The sequence below is a fragment of the Prunus dulcis genome, chromosome 8 (genome assembly GCF_902201215.1).
Source record: "Prunus dulcis chromosome 8, ALMONDv2, whole genome shotgun sequence".
Classification (NCBI taxonomy): domain Eukaryota; kingdom Viridiplantae; phylum Streptophyta; class Magnoliopsida; order Rosales; family Rosaceae; genus Prunus; species Prunus dulcis.
In genome coordinates, this window is record NC_047657.1 from 5,380,308 (window position 1) to 5,400,545 (window position 20,238).

Sequence of the window (20,238 nt, forward strand, 5' to 3'; positions counted from 1 at the left end):
TTCTCTTGAATTTATCGAGGAATTTGCTGGGTTCCTTTCATCCATGAATGTTGCCCTTTGTTTTGGCAGTCAAGCAAAGTCTATAAAGAGCTTCTTCTTCAAACAAAACAAAACCATCTCAAAGTTCAAACAAAGTCTATATCCTATATATATATATATATATATATATTTTTTTTAATGCTAGTAGAGAGCTTCTTCTTTAATTCTATTATATCTCTGCTTTAGTTTCTTGGTGATCTGCTTTTTTATGGCTCTGCTTACTTTTGTACCAACCCCATCCAATCCAATTCAGCTTTGATCCGAACTCCACCCCACAAATTTCCAGACTGCATCGGGTCTAGTTATGATGTTCTTTTACAAATCAACAACCCAAATTTGCAATCCCCCAAATTTCTAAAACGTACCCACTCTGAGATCGTACAGCCTATGCCATTATCGAACAATGGTTCCTACCACTTTGAGATCGTATGACATGGATCTAGTTGGAATAAATCTGGATCACCAAGAAGACTTGCGATTTCAAGATCTTGTCAGCTAGCCATGGTGGTTTTCTTTGTTTCTTCTATTTCCTCTTTGCTTTCTCTGTAAATTCTTTGAGTTCTCTATCATTATTAATGGTGGCGAGGCGGCGGTATTGAGTTTGGTTTGACTGGGGATGTCAAGGTGGGGGGCTTGTTGCGTCTTGGGTATTTGGCCGTGAGGTGTTCCTGTGGAAGAGAGAAAGGTATGGTGGTGGGGTAGAGAGAGGGGCGACGGGCATGGCATGAATCATGGTAAAATGGGAGAAGCCAGAGAAGGAGGGTGGCGATGGGATGAAGGAGAGAGAAACTTTTATTCTTTTAATTAATTAAGAGAGCTGATTTTCCCACTCATATTTTATTCACTTACACTTTCTTTGTTAGAAATTGTATGTTCCCACTCATATTTGATCCACTTATACTCCATTTTTTGTTATAGTAAAAACTATTAAAAACAAAAGAAAGTGTAAGTGGACAAAAAGAAAGTGGAAAAATCACACCCTTAAGAGCAAGTGCAGCGTTAGGGCCTTGCCCTGGAAACAGGCCACCCCAAGCCCGAGTTCCACCTTCAGCGTTGATCCACCAACCCACATAGCCCAACAGCTACAAGCCATGTGGCATCTCCTAGAGCCTCCAATCAAAAAATCTTGCTCAATCCAACGGCTGTCTAATTTTTGGCTAAAAAATATCTATAAAATTTTTAAAAAATTTGTAAAAATTATGGAAATTTTTTTTTTCTATAAATACCTACCAATATTATTCACTTTCCACAACAAATCTTCATATAAATTAATCTCCTTACAATATTTTTCACTTTTCACACCAAATTTTCTATTACAAAATTTCATTTGTGCAAAAATAGAAATGGCCTCTTCCATCGAAGTCGAAAGGTCGTGGACAAACGTTCGAAGAGGTCAAAATCTTGGCGATGAGGCAAAAAAAAAAAAAAAAAAGCCTTTTTATTCAATTTAATGACATTTTTTTTATTATATATGTCTCTTGTATTTTCAATTTTATTTTTTTAATAGATTATTCAAGGCAAAACAAGAAAGAAGAAAACCATTACACATGGCTCCTCAAGTGAACAATGGCCGTAAATGGTTCCAGTGGTGCGTTCTGTGTCGAAAATAATGGTACTATTACGTCCTTCGAAGAAAATACTCCTCCCACGTCGTGATCCGGTGAAACTCACCATCAAGTGCTTCTCTTATTATTTTAGTTCTATTCTATCGCTTTGTATTTGATATTCAATTTTGCATCTCCTTATGTCCACCTAAAAAAACACCTTCAAAAGTGTACAAATCTGTTTTATATTATGATTTGTTTGGGACAAACATTTCTAATTCATTATGATTGTGTTATTATAATCACAAAAGTGGGCTGGAATAAAAGGAAAGACAATAAAGAAAAATTAATATGACTTTGATTGATCAGATGACATATCCACCGTTGACTCTAATGACTTGGCCGTTGACCCACTCCGCAGCATCCCCTGCCAAAAAACCCACCACCTGAGCCACATCCTTGGGCTCCCCCAGCCGATTCAGAGGGCAAGCCTCTGCAATCTTCTTCACCGTCTCCTCACTCTTCCCTGCGAAGAACAACTCCGTCGCAACCGGCCCCGGCGCCACGCAATTCGCCGTTATCCCGCTCCCCTTCAGCTCCTTCGCCAAAATCTTCGTCATCGTCTCCGCCGCCGCCTTCGACGCCGCGTAGGCTCCATATCCTGGCATCAGCCCCCCAACGAGAGACGTCGAAATCGCGATGATTCTGCCGCCGCCGCCGCGTCTCAGCCTCCTCGCCGCCTCCCTAGATACCAAAAATGCCCCTCTGGCGTTCACGCTGAAGGTCTTGTCCCAATCCTCCACGCTCGTCTCGGCTAAAGCTGGATACTTCGGGTCCAAAATTCCGGCGCAGTTCACGACGATGTGGGCTTGGGTCTCGAATTCTTGCTCTGCTCTGTCGAAGAGATGCTTTACCTGCTCGGGATCTGAGACGTCGGCTCGAACTGCAATGGCTTTGGATTGGGTATTTTCGCAACTGTTGAGCTCGGAAGCTAATTGGTCTGCTTGCGTTGAGTTTGAGGAGGCGTAATTGATGACCAGCTTGGCGCCGAGGGAGTGGAGGTGGGTTGCAATGGCGCGGCCGATGCCTCGCGAGCCGCCGGTGACGATTGCCACACGGCCGTTGAGGGGAAGGGAAGAGGAAGAGGAAGAGGAGTTTTGGGCTTCAGTGCTGGTGATTTGAGCAGCCATGGGTGGCGAGATGGAGATGGATCTGCTCTGCTGAGGTTGCGTGTATGAGTTTTGTATGAGTTGGGTGTGCAAGGATTATATAATAATATTTCTAGGCACATACATAAGCCACATCATGGATGACGATTTTGATAGTTTCTTTTTCTAATGATTATAAAAATATTTAAAAAAATTCTAAAAAAGAAGAAGAAAATTATAGACAAGCTTTTAGAAGTGCAAGATGTAAAATGAAAAAGGCTGTAAAAAAGAACAACCACCAAAAAAAAGCATAAAAGAAAATTTTAGGACGATCATTGTATTTGATGATTACATATTCTCTTACCACAAGTTTATTTTGACCCAATTACCATATCCTTACAGGTTTTAACTTGTTACCTACCAAGGTGTTAAGTATTGGTGGTTTTCAATAAAATACCGAGGGTTCAAAATTATAGAAATATTTTACAAGTTATCAATATTGGTAAAATTTTGAAGAAAAAATGATATTTAAAAGAAAACCGTGGAAACGTAAAATGAAACATAAGGGGATGTTTATTTAACAAGATGCCTTTTATTTTGTCTCAAATGAATTGCGACATCGCATTCGCATACATGACAAGTTTACATGATTTAAGAAAAGAAAAAAAAAAATTGTATGTGTTGATAAGTATTGTTATGTACAAATTTTTAAAAACTCCATGATACTTGACTGATTATATTTTACATTTGTATTTCTATAATGATATGATACCACTGTTGTTTTAGGGTTTTTGTATTTGAGCGGTTTACTTATAATTGGGTTACATTCACTTATAGTCTAAAAGATCAATAATATCAACGAAATATCGAGGATATTATCGTTTTTTCGAATTAAGAATATTTTGGAACGTATCCATACACATATCGTATAAATATCAATAATATCGGAAAATATCGATGTCGATAATTTCTCTCACACTTCAGTAATATTTGGCCAAAAATATTGTTATAATATCGATAATATCAAGATGATGAAGACAATGAAAAATTTGAAGTGTTATTTACACTAACAACCCTAAGGTTTCTTGTTTTTTCACAAAACCCCCTCAAGTCTCAAAAATTACACGAACACCACCTGGGGTTCCAGTTTGTTTTCACAAAACCCCTTTTGTTGATTGTTTGTCCAAAAATTGATGATTTCATTGAAAAAAAAAGCATGCAAATGACAAAATTAACCTCAATGAAGTATATGCAATCTAATCTCAAAGGGCAACTTTGTCATTTGGAGAATTTTTTTGTATAAAATCATCATCTTTGGATGAAAAATCAATGAAAAAGAGTTTTGTGAAAATAATTTCAAACTTAAGAGGGTGTTCTTGTAATTTCTAAAATCTCAAGGAGTTTTGTGAAAAAGCTGAAAATCTCAAGAGGTATTAGTGAAAATAACTCAAATTTGAACTTTATAGGAATCTATGTGCTACTAAGTCACTCATTTATCTTACCATGCAATGTATAAAGTGTAAAATATTGTAGTAAATCATTATAAATTAATGATTATGGTGTGTTTAATTTTCTTTCATTAATTACTACATATTTTCTATACTCGTAGTGTTTGTCAGCTCGCTATATAATCAACTTAAATCAATTAAACCCATCATGCAATGGATTTCCTTCCAATTTTTCGTGATAAAGGAATAGATAATTAACTAAATAAACATCCTCCAAAGTTTCAAGACAAATTTCCAAGTCTTTCTTACAATTTCAGCCAAAAGTCATTTGGTCCCTGTAATTTGACACTTCAACCACTTTTGACCTTGTAGCTTCAATTTTGTCAATTTTGCCATTGTAGTTTTATAATTGTAGTAATTTAAGGACCATTCTAATTCCCATCAAATTATTCTAACTTTTGTTATCTATTTAGGGGTATTTTGGTCCAAACTTGCATCTCCTCCCCCAACTCGCCAACAGTCAAGAGCAGTCCCCACCCAACCCCAGCTAGCCACCACACCCTGTAACTGAATGACAACACAGCCTCCCAAGACTGCCCCAACCCTAACAAATGCACAAGGTATAAGCTAGCAAGCCGAGAGCTATGTTCCAATAGTTGCCCCAAGACCGACTGACGTCTCCAAGCAATACGTACAAGATCGAGTTGGGAGAGAGAAGGCAAATTGAGGAGAGATTGGAAGTGGGACTTTTGGTGGGGGTTGTGGAGATCGGTTGCCCCTCTTATTTTAGCCCAATTATGTTTTGGGTTCCTTATGTTTTTGTTCAATTGTTGATTGTGTTCTTGTTGCTTTATTTATTTATTTTAACATTCACTACTTTTCTTGCACAAATTGTTAAATATAGATAGATCTATGAGTCCATGATATCATGGGGTTAGGGCGGCCTTGGGAGGCTGTGGTGGCGGTTAGTTACAAGGGTATGGTGGCTAGCTGGGGTTGGGTGGTACTTTTCTTGAGTGTTGGCTTGTTGGGGAAGGGATGCAAGTTTGGACCAAAATACCCCTAAACAGATAACAAAAGTTTAGAATAATTTGACAGAAATTAAGATTGTGCTTAAATTACTACAAATATGAAACTACAATGAAAAAATTGACGGAATTGAAACTACAGGGTCAAAAGTGATTGAAGTGTCAAACTACAGAGACCAAAAGTGACTTTTGACCATAATATAAAATATCGATAATATCGACGAAACATTGAGGATATTATCGTCCTTTTAGGTCATGGATATTTCAGAACGTATCCATACACATATTATATAAATATCAATAATATAGGAAAATATCAATTTCGATAATTTCGCTCACACTTCAGCAATATTTTGTCAAAATATCGCTATAATATAGAAAATATCAAAAATATCAATGTAATGGAAAAAAAGAAAAAAAATAAAATAAAGCACAACGCAAAGGGGATTCAAACCCTTGCTATTTCACTCCTCCAATGCCTTAACCGCCATGTTGCTTATGTGTTTGTGATAATATGCTAAAATATGTATATTTATATTGTTTTGTTTTGAACTGTTTTTGCAAGAATTAGATTTTCACATGATAATGTGAGTCTTTGATCTTTCCTTTTGGGATGGAATCGAGCTGCTCATAGAAAGAATCTGAGACCCAATCTTCAAATGATTTTGCTAATGGACAACGTCAACCAATCTCGGATCCATATATGTGGCATGTTAACAATTACATGGAAAACTATTTTGCGGATTTATCATTTGATGACTACTCAAAAAACACTTCCTCTACACATAGAGATGATGAACATACTGAAAATTTTGAACCTCATAGTCACTCATGTAATAACCCAAAACAAAATATCCTAAAATTAGTATTAATTTATTCTAGAAGAAAGACGATTTTGCCCTCACATTATTAAATAGGAAAAAAGTTGACTTTTTGACCGAGAAGGAATTTGGCAATTCCACTTATGCCGTTGCGTAGAGCACGACGAAACGAGTCCGTAGACATGGAGTGGACTCGAATCGGAGTTGTAAGGAAGAAAATACGGTCAAAATATTGCGAAGGGCAAAACGGTAATATGGACAAAGTCAGATTTTTATCCCTTCTTTCTCTCTCTTCCCCTCAGTTTCCTCTCTCCTCTCTCTCTCTCCCGCGCGCGACGTCCGTCGCCCCCCTCCCCTTCCGATCAAGCCAGCGGCCGCCACAGACCGGCTCGATCTACGGCGTCGGTACCGTCAGACTCGTCTCGACCTCGCCGTCACGCCACGACCAGTCCCCACTCGTGCGCGGCCCAGAACTGGCCGGAAAATCAAGATTTCCGACCGGTTTTCACCCGATTTTCAGACCTCTCGTTCTCCCTCAATTCTCAACCAAATCTTTCGAGTAAGGTATGGATTCTCACCTATTTTTCATGCTCTAGCTGATGGTTGGATAGGTTTTCATCGATTTTAGCCGTAGATCACTCGATTTTCGAATTGAAAATCGACCGAACTTCGGCCTCCGTGATCGGCCATTTTCGGCCACTTTTTGGGGTATGTCCAAGAACAAAAGCGACTCCAAATGGAGTGTATTACCTAGGATAGGAGTTTGGAGCCTTGGTTTTGAGTTTTTCCAGCGAGCCTTTATCGCTTTGGACACCTTAGTTTGGAAAATCAGAACGGGTGAATGTCTTAATTACTCATTCTGGCAGTTGGTGTAAAGATATTTATTTGTTTAACAGGTAAAAATTTTTGGGTTTGAACAAATTACAGGGGAGACTCTGCCGAATTTTCGGTAGGAGTCTAAGGGAAGTTTTTAAACGTAGTTGTAACAGGAAGGGTAAAAAGGTCTTTTGTGCCCGACATTCGCCAGGTGTCGGACATGCACAGGGTCCGACTCGATTTCCAAAGCGGAATTAGGATCGGGTCCTGTCAACTTGGTATCAGAGCATTAGGTTTCACTTCCTGTAGACCCTATAATTGTGCTTTCTAGTGTTACTGAACACTTGTTTCTTGTTACAGTTAAATATGGGCCCTAAACGTAGTGGCTTCCGTAGGGGGACTAGGCAGTCGTCCCGAGTGAGGGGATAGAATCCCCCTCCCTCACCAGAAGACTTTCCTATTCCTAAACAGGTACAGGAACCGGTTGAGTAGTCGTTTGTTGGAGGCCCATCAGGGCCCGCACCTCCAATGCCCACTATGATGGGAGATCCCAATTTCCAGCAGACTTTAGAGTTGTTGACTCAGGCCCTATCCAGGACAGGGTAGTCCAGAGACCCGTCCCTGGGATATGCTGATCAAGAAAAGATAATTGGGGCCACGGATTTTGACGGTGATGGCGACCCAGCAGTGGCCGAAGAGTGGATAGAGAGGATGGAGCGGATCATGGAAGTGATGGCCATTCCACAGGATCGCAGAGTAACTTTGGCCACGTTCTTTTTGATCAGAAATGCCAGACATTGGTGGGAGTCGGTTAGAAGGAGGTATCGGGATCCATCAGCCATCACATGGCCAGTCTTTCGAGCTGCTTTTGATAGCCAGTATTACCCACAGGCTTATCAGAATCTGAAGATGGAGGAATTTCTACAGTTGGAACAGGGGACGATGACAGTGTTGGAGTACGAGAAAAAGTTCAATGAATTGTCCAAATACTGTATTCCACTGGTTGAAGACGAAAGTAAGAAGTGCCAGTTGTTCACTAGAGGATTGAAGGCCTCCATTAGAGATATTGTGATCAGTCAGCGGCTGACTAATTTTGGGGACTTGGTGATGTCAGCTTCGCTGATAGAGAGCAGCCAGATGATGGTCAGAGCACGAGGTGAACCTCGGAGGAGACAGTTTGATATGGGTGGTCCCAGTCGGGGGTCATCCAAGAGGGGTAGTTACAGTTCGGGATCATCCAGTGGCCGCAGTTATGGAGGTTTCAGACCGGGAGTCAGCTCGAGTGGAGGCTCCAATCAGAGTGGTAGTTCTGGGAACCGGTCTGCGAGCAGTACAGTTAGAGGTTCTGGGAGACAGCCACCCTCAGCAGTTGGCAGGATGAGGAGCTCGCAGTGTAATGAGTGTGGTAGATATCATACCGGGACTTGCCGACAGGAAGGGTAAAAAGGTCTTTTGTGCCCGACATTCGCCAGGTGTCGGACATGCACAGGGTCCGACTCGATTTCCAAAGCGGAATTAGGATCGGGTCCTGTCAACTTGGTATCAGAGCATTAGGTTTCACTTCCTGTATACCCTACAATTGTGCTTTCTAGTGTTACTGAACACTTGTTTCTTGTTACAGTTAAATATGGGCCCTAAACGTAGTGGCTTCCGTAGGGGGACTAGGCAGTCATCCCGAGTGAGGGGACAGAATCCCCCTCCCTCACCAGAAGACTTTCCTATTCCTAAACAGGTACAGGAACCGGTTGAGTAGTCGTTTGTTGGAGGCCCATCAGGGCCCGCACCTCCCATGCCCACTATGATGGGAGATCCCAATTTCCAGCAGACTTTAGAGTTGTTGACTCAGGCCCTATCCAGGACAGGGCAGTCCAGAGACCCGTCCCTGGGATATGCTGATCAAGAAAAGATAATTGGGGCCACGGATTTTGACGGTGATGGCGACCCAGCAGTGGCCGAAGAGTGGATAGAGAGGATGGAGCGGATCATGGAAGTGATGGCCATTCCACAGGATCGCAGAGTAACTTTGGCCACGTTCTTTTTGATCAGAAATGCCAGACATTGGTGGGAGTCGGTTAGAAGGAGGTATCGGGATCCATCAGCCATTACATGGCCAGTCTTTCGAGCTGCTTTTGATAGCCAGTATTACCCACAGGCTTATCAGAATCTGAAGATGGAGGAATTTCTACAGTTGGAACAAGGGACGATGACAGTGTTGGAGTACGAGAAAAAGTTCAATGAATTGTCCAAATACTGTATTCCACTGGTTGAAGACGAAAGTAAGAAGTGCCAGTTGTTCACTAGAGGATTGAAGGCCTCCATTAGAGATATTGTGATCAGTCAGCGGCTGACTAATTTTGGGGACTTGGTGATGTCAGCTTCGCTGATAGAGAGCAGCCAGATGATGGTCAGAGCACGAGGTGAACCTCGGAGGAGACAGTTTGATATGGGTGGTCCCAGTCGGGGGTCATCCAAGAGGCGTAGTTACAGTTCGGGATCATCCAGTGGCCGCAGTTATGGAGGTTTCAGACCGGGAGTCAGCTCGAGTGGAGGCTCCAATCAGAGTGGTAGTTCTGGGAACCGGTCTGCGGGCAGTACAGTTAGAGGTTCTGGGAGACAGCCACCCTCAGTAGTTGGCAGGATGAGGAGCTCGCAGTGTAATGAGTGTGGTAGATATCATACCGGGACTTGCCGACAGGGTACCACAGGATGCTTTCATTGTGTTCAGCCTGGACATTTCTTGAGAGAGTGCTCGGTATTGCTTCAGGGTAGAGAAGCGACTGTTGCCTCGTCCAGTGGCGGGACTCAGACCAGTGTTGCTAGCAGAGGCGGTAGTCAGCAGCAAGGACGAGGTGGACGTGCCAGAGCCACAGGCAGAGTATACCACATGCCCCAGCAGCAGGCACAGGCGTCACCAGACGTGGTTACAGATATTCTATCAGTCTTTGGGACTCCTGCTAGAGTTTTGATTGACCCTGGGTTTACGCACTCATTTGTTACACCTAGTTTCGCCCACAATGCTGATGTCAGACTTTCAGCCCTACGGGATGAATTAGCGATCTCTATACCTATAGGAGATTTTTCAGGTAGGTACGGTGTATCGCGATAGTGCAGTGTTAGTAGGAGATGTATGTCTGGAAGCAAACTTGATTCCGTTGGAAATGGTGGGCTTGGATGTTATTTTGGGCATAGATTGGCTAGCCAAACATCATGCCTCAGTGGATTGCTTCAGGAAAGAAGTTATATTCCGTAGCCCTGGACGTCCTGAAGTGGCATTTTATGGTGAGCGTAGAGTGCTCCCATCTTGCCTCATTTCAGCAATGACGGCAAGGAGATTACTAAGGAAAGGGTGCTCAGGATATTTAGCCCATGTAATCGATACCAGAAATCAGGAGTTAAAGTTGGAAGATATTCCAGTAGTACGGGCATTTCCAGACGTGTTTCCTGATGATCTTCCTGGGTTACCTCCTCACCGGGAGATCGAGTTCACTATTGAGCTCATTCCAGGAACGAGCCCTATATCTCAAGCACCCTACAGGATGGCACCAGCAGAATTAAAGGAATTGAAGGTGCAACTGCAGGAGTTGGTAGATAAGGGCTTCATCCGACCTAGTTTTTTCCCCATGGGGTGCTCCAGTGCTGTTTGTGAAGAAGAAGGATGGTACCATGAGACTATGTATTGACTACAGACAGTTAAATAAAGTCACGGTGCGGAACAAGTATCCGTTGCCCCGTATTGATGATTTATTTGATCAGTTGAGGGGTGCTAAGATATTTTCCAAGATTGATTTGAGATCTGGGTACCATCAGTTACGGATTAAAGAAGAAGATGTGCCTAAGACAGCTTTCCGAACAAGGTATGGGCACTACGAGTTTTTGGTGATGCCATTTGGATTAACAAATGCACCAGCTGCGTTTATGGATTTGATGAACAGAGTGTTCCGACGTTATTTGGATCGCTTTGTGATCGTATTCATAGATGATATTCTGGTGTATTCCAAGAGTCAAAAGGCGCACATGAAGCATTTGGAACTGGTGCTGAAGACTCTGAGGAGGAAGAAATTGTTTGCTGGATAGAGTGAATTTCTTGGGGCATGTCATCTCTGCAGAAGGTGTCTATGTTGATCCCCAGAAGATTGAGGCAGTAGTGAATTGGCCGCAGCCAACCAGCGTTATTGAGGTATGGAGTTTTCTTGGGTTAGCCGGTTATTATCGTCGCTTTGTGGAAGGCTTTTCTACTATAGCGGCGCCTCTCACTCGTTTGACAAGAAAAGGAGTTAAGTTTGAATGGTCAGATGAATGTGAGAAGAGCTTTAACGAGCTCAAAACCAGGTTATCCACTGCTCTAGTGTTAACACTTCCAGATGATAGTGGCAACTTTGTTATCTACAGTGATGCCTCCCAACAGGGACTGGGATGTGTACTGATGCAGCATGGTCGGGTGATCGCTTATACTTCTAGACAGCTAAAGAAGCATGAGATGAATTATCCTGTTCATGATTTAGAGTTGGCAGCAGTGGTGTTTGCCTTGAAGATTTGGCGGCACTACTTGTACGGGGCCACTTGTCAAATTTTTACAGATCACAAGAGCTTGAAGTATTTATTCACTCAGAAGAAGCTGAATCTAAGGCAGAGAAGATGGCTAGAGTTGATCAAGGATTATGACTGTACCATTGAGCACCATCCGGGGAAAGCTAATGTTGTAGCTGATGCACTCAGCAGGAAATCTTCCGGTACAGTAGCTTATCTCCGAGGAAGGTATGTACCGTTGATGATCGAACTGAGGAAACTCAGAGTGGAGCTGGGTGTGGATGAGCAGGGAGCATTGTTAGCTACTCTTCAGGTGAGACCGGTGTTGGTAGAACGAATATTAGCAGCTCAAGCAGAGGATCCTTTGATTTGCACCCTTAGAGCAGAAGTGGAAAGCGGTGACAGAACGGATTGTTCAGTAAGGAATGATGGAGCTCTGATGGTGGGTACCAGGTTGTATGTTCCTAATGATGAAGCTTTAAAGAGGGAAATTCTCGAAGAAGCCCATAGCTCAGCTTTTGCAATGCACCCTGGAAGCACTAAAATGTATCATACCTTGAGAGAACACTACTGGTGGCCTTTCATGAAGAAGGAGATAGCAGAGTATGTCAGGAAATGCTTGATTTGTCAACAAGTGAAAGTAGAACGACAGAAACCTTCTGGGTTGTTACAACCACTTCCAATTCCTGAATAGAAGTGGGAGCATCTGACTATGGATTTCGTGTTCAAGCTTCCTCGAACACGGAATAAGCATGATGGAGTTTGGGTGATTGTAGATCGACTCACGAAGTCCGCTTCTTTCTTACCGGTAAGAGCAAACTATACGTTAAATAAGTTGGCTAAGCTTTTCATCGATGAGATAGTAAGACTTCATGGGGTGCCAGTCTCTATTACTTCTGATAGAGATCCACGGTTTACCTCCCGATTTTGGACGAAGTTACATGAAGCTTTCGGAACCCAGTTGCAGTTCAGCACTGCCTTTCATCCTCAGACAGACGGCCAGTCTGAGAGGACAATTCAGACTCTAGAAGATATGTTGAGAGCTTGTGCATTGCAGTTTCGGGAGGACTGGGATGAGAAATTACCACTTATGGAGTTTGCATATAATAACAGCTACCAGGCGAGTATCAGAATGTCTCCATTTGATGCATTGTATGGGAAACAGTGTAGAACTCCATTTTATTAGGATGAAGTAGGTGAGCACCGATTAGAAGTGGCAAATGACGTCGAACGGACGAAGGAACAGGTGAAAATAATTCGAGAACGACTCAAGACGGCCCAGGATAGACAAAAGAGCTATGCAGACAATAGAAGGAAAGACCTTCAGTTTGAGGTTGGAGACTGGGTGTTCCTGAAGTTATCGCCTTGGAAGGGCGTAGTAAGGTTTGGAAGGCGAGGAAAACTAAGTCCTCGCTATATTGGACCATATGAAATTGTGGAGCGGGTAGGCCCAGTAGCTTACAGACTTGCTTTACCTTCAGATCTGTCTCGGTTGCACGACGTGTTTCATGTCTCGATGCTCCGAAAGTACATTTCGGATCCTTCTCATGTGCTGGAAGAACAACCGATAGAGTTACAAGAAGATTTGACTTATGTCGAGCAACCAATTCAGATTTTAGATCGGAAGATGCAAGTTTTGCGTTTGAGAGAGATTCCACTCGTGAAGGTCCTATGGAGGAGTCATACTGTGGAAGAGGCCACATGGGAACCTGAGGACCAGATGCGAGAACAGTATCCTTATCTCTTCGAGTAGCAGGTACGTAAATTTCGAGGACGAAATTTTCTTTAAGGGGGGTAGACTGTAATAACCCAAAATAAAATATCCTAAAATTAATATTAATTTATTCTAGAAGAAAGACGATTTTGCCCTCACAATATTAAATAGGGAAAAAGTTGACTTTTTGACCGAGAAGGAATTTGGCAATTCCACTTACGCCGTTGCGTAGATCACGACGAAACGAGTCCGTAGACACGGAGTGGACTCGAATCGGAGTTATAACGAAGAAAATACGGTCAAAATACCGCGAAGGGCAAAACGGTAATTTGGACAAATTCAGATTTTTATCCCTTCTTTCTCTCTCTTCCCTTCAGTTTTCTCTCTCCTCTCTCTCTCTCTCTCCCGCGTGCGACGTCCGTCGCCCCCCTCCCCTTCCAATCAAGCCAGCTCGATCTACGGCGTGACGCGGCGGACGCACCAAGGGACAAGAGGGGTCAATTGACCCCTTGGCATGCCCGCGTTTGCTGTGGAGGTCGCAGGAGAACAGTTGCAGACCCCTTGGCCAGCAGCTTGTTGACCCCTTGGATGCACTGAACGTGCTCGATGAAAGTCCCCAAAGACAGAGAGAGAGGTTGGTTGATGGGTTACCGCGATGGTAACGGGGGTGTGAGTTTTAATTTTGGATAGAGAGAGAAAGAAAAGGAAAGACAAGGTAGAGCAGATCAAAAGGAATTTGTGTTGCAACCCAGAGGAGCAAAACAGTCACTGGAAGAAAGCCACAGACATAGAGTTCGACTGCAGAGGGGAAAAAAGAGAGTATCTTTGATTCGTGCTGTGTCGTGAGCTAGTTTTTTTTTTTTGTGTGTGTGTTTTTTTTTTTTTTTTAACTGAAGGCCTATTTTGCTTTGAAAACTGCCCTTCTTGTGGCTGGGCGCATTGGGTTAGATTATTTGAAAATTAATTCATGTCCTCCTCAGAAGTTCAATGGGTTAATTAACATAAAATGGCAGGCTCCACCTTTGGACTGGATTAAAGTGAATTTTGATGGTTCGGTGTGTGGTAATTTGGCTGCAACTGATTTTGTAATTTATGACTGGAATGGTAATATTTGGTTAATTGGTGCTAAAAACTCAGGTCAAGTGTCAATTACAATTGCGGAGTGTTTAGCTTTTCGGGATGGCCTGGCCCATGCTATTCTTTATAAAAAAAAAATGATATTCTCTTTTAGATGAGACATAAACAAAAGTGCCTAAAATTATTAAAAAATAAATGATTTATGAAACTATAATGCAAAGTTTTTAATAAAGAACTCATCGTGTACAATTAAAATTTGGATGGAAACTATTTTTCTGTTTTTCTAGTGTTATTTTCTTCTAAAATTTTTTTGAAGTTTTTATGCAGTGACCCCTTGGCTCGAAAATCCTGGATCCGCCACTGACGGCGTCGGTACCGTCGGACTCATCTCGACCTCGCCGTCACGCCACGACCAGTCCCCACCCGTGCGCCGCCCAGAACTGGCCGAAAATCAAGATTTCCGACCGGTTTTCCCCCGATTTTCAGACCTCTCGTTCTCCCTCAATTCTCAACCAAATCTTTCGAGTAAGGTATTGATTCTCACCTATTTTTCATGCTCTAGCTGATGGTTGGATAGGTTTTCATCGATTTTAGCTGTAGATCACTCGATTTTCAGATTGAAAATCGGTTCGACCTCCGTGATCGGCCGTTTTCGGCCACTTTTTGGGGTATGTCCAAGAACAAAAGTGACTCCAAATTGGGTGTATTACCTAGGATAGGAGTTTGGAGCCTTGGTTTTGAGTTTTTCCGGCGAGCCGTTATCGCTTTGGACACCCAAGCTGCCGGCGCGTGTGGCGGTGTGTGGGTGAGGGTAGTGTAGTGACTTTGTGTATTTTTGCGATCCTCGTGTCGTCACGAGCGCATAGGATTTTGCGGATCTCGATTTGGAGTCCGTTTGAGCCCCGAACGGATTTTCCATATTGTGCGATCCCCGGGTGCAGTATTGTCGAGCCGTTGGATCACACTCAATTTTAGATATGTCGTTCTACATGATTTCAGGATCGTGTAGAATTTAACGGATCGAGAATCAGAGTCCCGGATACTCCGAAATCGCGAACCCTGGGGCTAGGGTTTGGAATTTAAGCGATAACGTGATTGTGGCCCATCTAACCGTCCAATTCGGGCCAAACTCCCAGGATATGGGTATTTCTCTGTAAGGAACCTCTAGAGAATCCCAGATCGGCCATCGAAGATCGTGGACCCCACGGGATTTCGGATCAACCGGTCTGGCCGTTTATCGCTTAGTAAAGCTTCAGGTCTTTTAAGACCGTTTTAAATGTCTGAAATGCTACAGTGGGCATAGGGTTGACTTTAAAATGAGTGCACGCATTTCTAGGAGTCGGGGGTCAGGGTTTTTAATTTAATGTTTTTATTGAGCAGTTTTATTAATTTAATATTCATGGTTAATCAGGCACCAGGGGCCAGACTGAACCACAGGAGGGACTTTCAAGAGGTCCAGCTAACTCGGATCAGAAGTGAGTGGACTTTCTTTCATAAGTGATTTTGTATAAATGTGTTTATAAAATAAGTTTTTATAAATAAGTTTATATGAATAAATTTCATATTTGATCTTGAATAAGTTTTATTGAATGTGTTTCGAACATGATTCGTGCTGTAAAATGCTTTGATTTACATGCTGCTTAGTTACTGATGCCCAAGTGATATAAAAAGAAGAGTTTGAGAATTTTACCAGAGGAAATAGCAGTTTAATTTCATATTTACTGAAATGCAGTTAGTTATCAGACTTTTCTAAAAATAGTTTATTTTAAGACCACCATGTACCCAGTTATGGTGATTACCCTCAGATATACCGACGTCTACGAACGTCCAGTTTATTTACAGTTCTGTCAGTGCACTTGACATTGCCTCACAAGTTTCGGGGACGCTCGGACCGTGAGTGCCAGGATTTGCGGCTCGGATTGACTTTGTGTCCCGAGACCTGCTAGGATTTGCGGCTTGGATTGACTTTGTGTCACCGAGACCTGCCAGGATTGCGGATCAGGCTGACTACGGTCCCCTGAATCCTGCCAGAGCGGCTCGAGTCGACTTTGTGTCACCGAGACTTGCCAGCGGATCAGGCTGACTATAGTCCCCTGAATCCTGCCAGTTTGCGGCTCGGATAAACTGTAGTTGCCGAGACCTGCTAGGGGAGCTGACGGATTTACAGGGGTACACCTAGGTGGCAGTTTTAAAGGAGTTTCAATGCTTTTATGCAATTATCGCTTTCAGTCATTTTATGCTAGTTTTCTCAACATTCGTGCATGTTTTACATATGCATAGATATATATATATATATATGTATTTATATGAATGCTTGTATTTGAATACGGTCTAACTTTAGTTTTATACATTTATTTATCTTTACAACGGGGGTTATTATGTTTATAACTTGTTTCGAGACCGTCATTTTTGTCCACTCACACTTTCAACTGTTTTTCGCCCCCAGGCAGTAGACGTGCACAGAAATCCACCACGGGCCTTCTTCTAGCTCCTGCGCCACTCACCAAACGTAGGATTTGTTGTAAAATACTTAAATTCTTGTAAATAGCTAGTAATTGCTCTGATATCTGCTTAGTTTGGAAAATCAGAACTGGTGAATGTCTTAATTACTCATTCTGGCAGTTGGTGTAAAGATATTTGCTTGTTTAACAGGTGAAAATTTTTGGGTTTGAACAAATTACAGGGGAGACTTTGCCGAATTTTCGGCAGGAGTCTAAGGGAAGTTTTTAAACGTAGTTGTAACATGAAGGGTAAAAAGGTCTTTTGTGCCCGACATTCGCCAGGTGTCGGACACGCACACGGTCTGACTCGATTTCCAAAGCGAAATTAGGATTGGGTCCTGTCAACTCATGTATCACCATGCAATGTATAAAGTGTAAAATATTATAGTAAATCATTATATATAAATGATTATGGTGTGTTTAATATTCTTTCATTAATTATTACATATTTTCTATACTAACAGTGTTTGTCAATGCGCTATATAATTAACTTAAATCAGTTAAACCCATCATGCAATGAATTTCCTTCCAATTTTTTGTGATAAGCTAATAGATAATTGACTAAATAAACATCATCCAAATTTTCAATAAACATCCTCCTGGTTTTTATTTAATTTTTATCAATATTGATAATATCCCGATATTTCCATTAAAATTTCTATATTTTTTTTGAACTACTGATATTTCTGATACCATCCATATTTTAGACATTGCTTTTGGCCTTAAAATTTTGAGCCGTCTGTGTGAACTCTGACTTGGGTTTGCTCTAATTAGTCATATGGGTAAATTACTCAAATGGTCCTCAAACTTATACCTGATTTACATTTTGGTCCTTCAATTAAATTATTCGTTCAAATAGTCCATCAACTCTATATTAATCTCTCAATTGATCCTATCGTTACATTATGTTAATGTTGCCGTCAAATATAAGGGTAAAACCGTCCATAACCGTCCTATATTCCCCAAATAGGTGATAAAGTGGTGATACATTGTGATAAAGTGGTGATGCATAAGTGATACAGTAGTGATAAATAGGTGATATATAGGTCAAAAGTCTTATTTGCCTCTACAAATGTAGCATGTGCTGTTCACATAATTAAATTTAACAGAAAATATAACAGTAGGACCAAAGCGCTAATTAATAAAGAGTTAATAGACCATTTGAACTAAGAATTTAGTTTAAGAACCAAAATATAAATCGAGTATAAATTTGAAGACCATTTGAGTAATTTACCCTTATTCATATTTTGCTCTTGCAAAATTGAATGTCTTCGATTTGACAAAAGTACATTTCCTGCGGCGAGGAGTAAACTGGACTAAAAGACTTTCTCCATCGCTCTCACTGGCTCACTCTTTCTCTCTCTCTCTCTCGCTCGAATTTTCTCTGGTTCTGTCTAGCTCTGACTTTTTTTATCTCTCATGGTGGCTGTCGTTCTCTCTCACTAGCTCATTATCTGTTTATTTGGCTCGCACTATCTTTCTCACTGGCTCGCTATTGTGTTCTCTCTCCCAGCATCTCAAGCTCTGTGACAGGTAGTAACTCTCATTTTCTTAGGATTAGGATTTATTCAGTCTAAAAAATCAGTATAAAAAAACAATTGTTATGCCCCTAATTTGATTTAGGGTTAAATTTTGTTGGGTATTGACTTGTAAGTAGTTTATCTTTTTTGTAAATATTTTTGACTTACGGGGCATGTTTTGTGAAATTTTTCTGGGTTTTGCTGGAAAAGAGGATAAGGTAAAAAGCTTTGCTCTTATTCATGTTTACAGCTTAGAAAATGAGAATACTATTCAAGTTGGGGGGGGGGGGGGGGGGGGGGGGGGGGGTTTGGAGATCTGGAATTGGAAAGCTAATTCTAACGCCTAATTTTTGGTTTGTCATGAATATTGGGTCAAGGTTTTGATACCACTCTAAGCTTTTCTTATTTTATTTAGTAGTAACTTTGAAAATTTTCCACTCTTGTGTAGCAAGGCTGATTTAAACTCCATAGGCAGAGACTGTTGGGTATTCAGTGTTGCCTGGTGAAGTTTTAATCGACTTTTGGCTCATTACGTAGGGATGCACAAATTTTTACTTAATGGATTATACTGTCTTCCCTTGAATGCCACTTACCATATCACAGAGTCACAAGGGAAAATTAAGTGCGCACCAACCATAGTTGTCTCTAAGCATAACATTTGAAGAAACTCATCTCTTTCCTGTAAAGGCACCCCTCCCTATTGTTTGTGAATGATATAAAACCATGGTTCATGCTTGCTATTCTTAAAAAATTATGAGCTTTGAGAAAAATGATAAAGACTTTCTTATTTCTTTGAAACAATTGGATTTTTGGTAGTGGCTACGAAGCCTCTATGTTAGGATGTCTGTTTTATTGTGCTTAATGCTGGTTGTGATTCAAGCTGGTTGTATGTAAATGTGATGACAGCCGCATAATATATCTAATAAGATTAAGGGTAACATATTTGATCAAAGATTAAAAAAACAATTTTACATGAGAAAAGGTGAAGTACTCGGCTAATAGTTAAGCGAAATTTGGGTTTGTGAAAAAAAGAAAAAGAAAAAGGTGTATGCTTAATAGTTTTCTGCTTTGTTGCTGCTGAGTTTTAAAGGCAAACATAAGTTGACATTATAGTTGCCTTGCTGCTTTGCTGTTGCTGAGCTTTATTGTCGTTGTCTTTTATTTTTCTACATGCAGGTTCTTATATATCACTAAATACGATATTTTGCTACGGTTGGAAACATTTTTATCTTAACTCAGACGTGTTGCACTTTTAGCAATTGTTTATGTTTCCTGAATTTGGGGCTTCTAATGTTGGATGCTTGTGTTTCGACTTGTACATGTATGTTAATTTCTTCCAGAGATGTTTGCTGTTTGGCTATCGGTTGAGATTTTCTTCTCTGCCATTTTGGCTTGCAAGGTGATGTTTCAGTTATAAACGTTGTGTGAAATTTAATGTTATGAGGTTGCACAGATATGTGGTTAGTAGGGGCTTGTTTTTTCTTTCCTTTGTTTGCTGGGGAAAAGTGAGCAGGAGCATCTACAGGGCTCCTCAAGAGTACTTGGGCCTGTTAGTCAATTGCGCTAGGGTTCTAGTTCCTTTAAATTATTAGTTACTTCTTTTGTTTTCCTATTCTAACTAGGATTTGGTTTAATTTCCTGTTTTGGTTTTTAATTCCTATGTCGTTTAGGTTTTCTGCACTCTAGTATAAATAGGTATAAATCTTGGTGTTCTTGTTGTTGTTGTTTTGTTCTTTTTTATCCCTTGGCCGTTGTTGCTGTTGTTGGTTATTTTCACTCACAGTTGGTTGACGCTTCGGCACAACAAGTGGTATCAGAGCTCCATTTTTTTTACTGGGGTTTCGTAGGAGTGAAAATTATGGAGCTACAGTGGCGTGAATAATGCTATGCTACAATGCGTGAATAGTGCTGTGCTACAGCGGTGTGAATAGTGTGGGCCTACAGTCTGTGAATAGTACTGCTACAGTTCTGTGAACAGTACCGTATTTGTAGATGGCTGGGATAAAGATGAACCTGTTAAGGAGAAGGAGTCGACATCGTCTTCGTCGGCACCTA

General features: G+C 41.4%; 1 protein-coding gene across 1 annotated transcript; it reads right to left on the reverse strand.

Annotated features, from left to right (window-relative positions):
- Positions 1-1,812: 1,812 nt before the first annotated feature.
- Positions 1,813-2,835, reverse strand: LOC117638202 (NADPH-dependent aldehyde reductase-like protein, chloroplastic). Its single transcript, XM_034373331.1, has one exon. The coding sequence runs from the start codon at positions 2,771-2,773 to the stop codon at positions 1,949-1,951; it is 825 nt and encodes a 274-aa protein (XP_034229222.1). The 5' UTR covers positions 2,774-2,835; the 3' UTR covers positions 1,813-1,948.
- Positions 2,836-20,238: the final 17,403 nt, after the last annotated feature.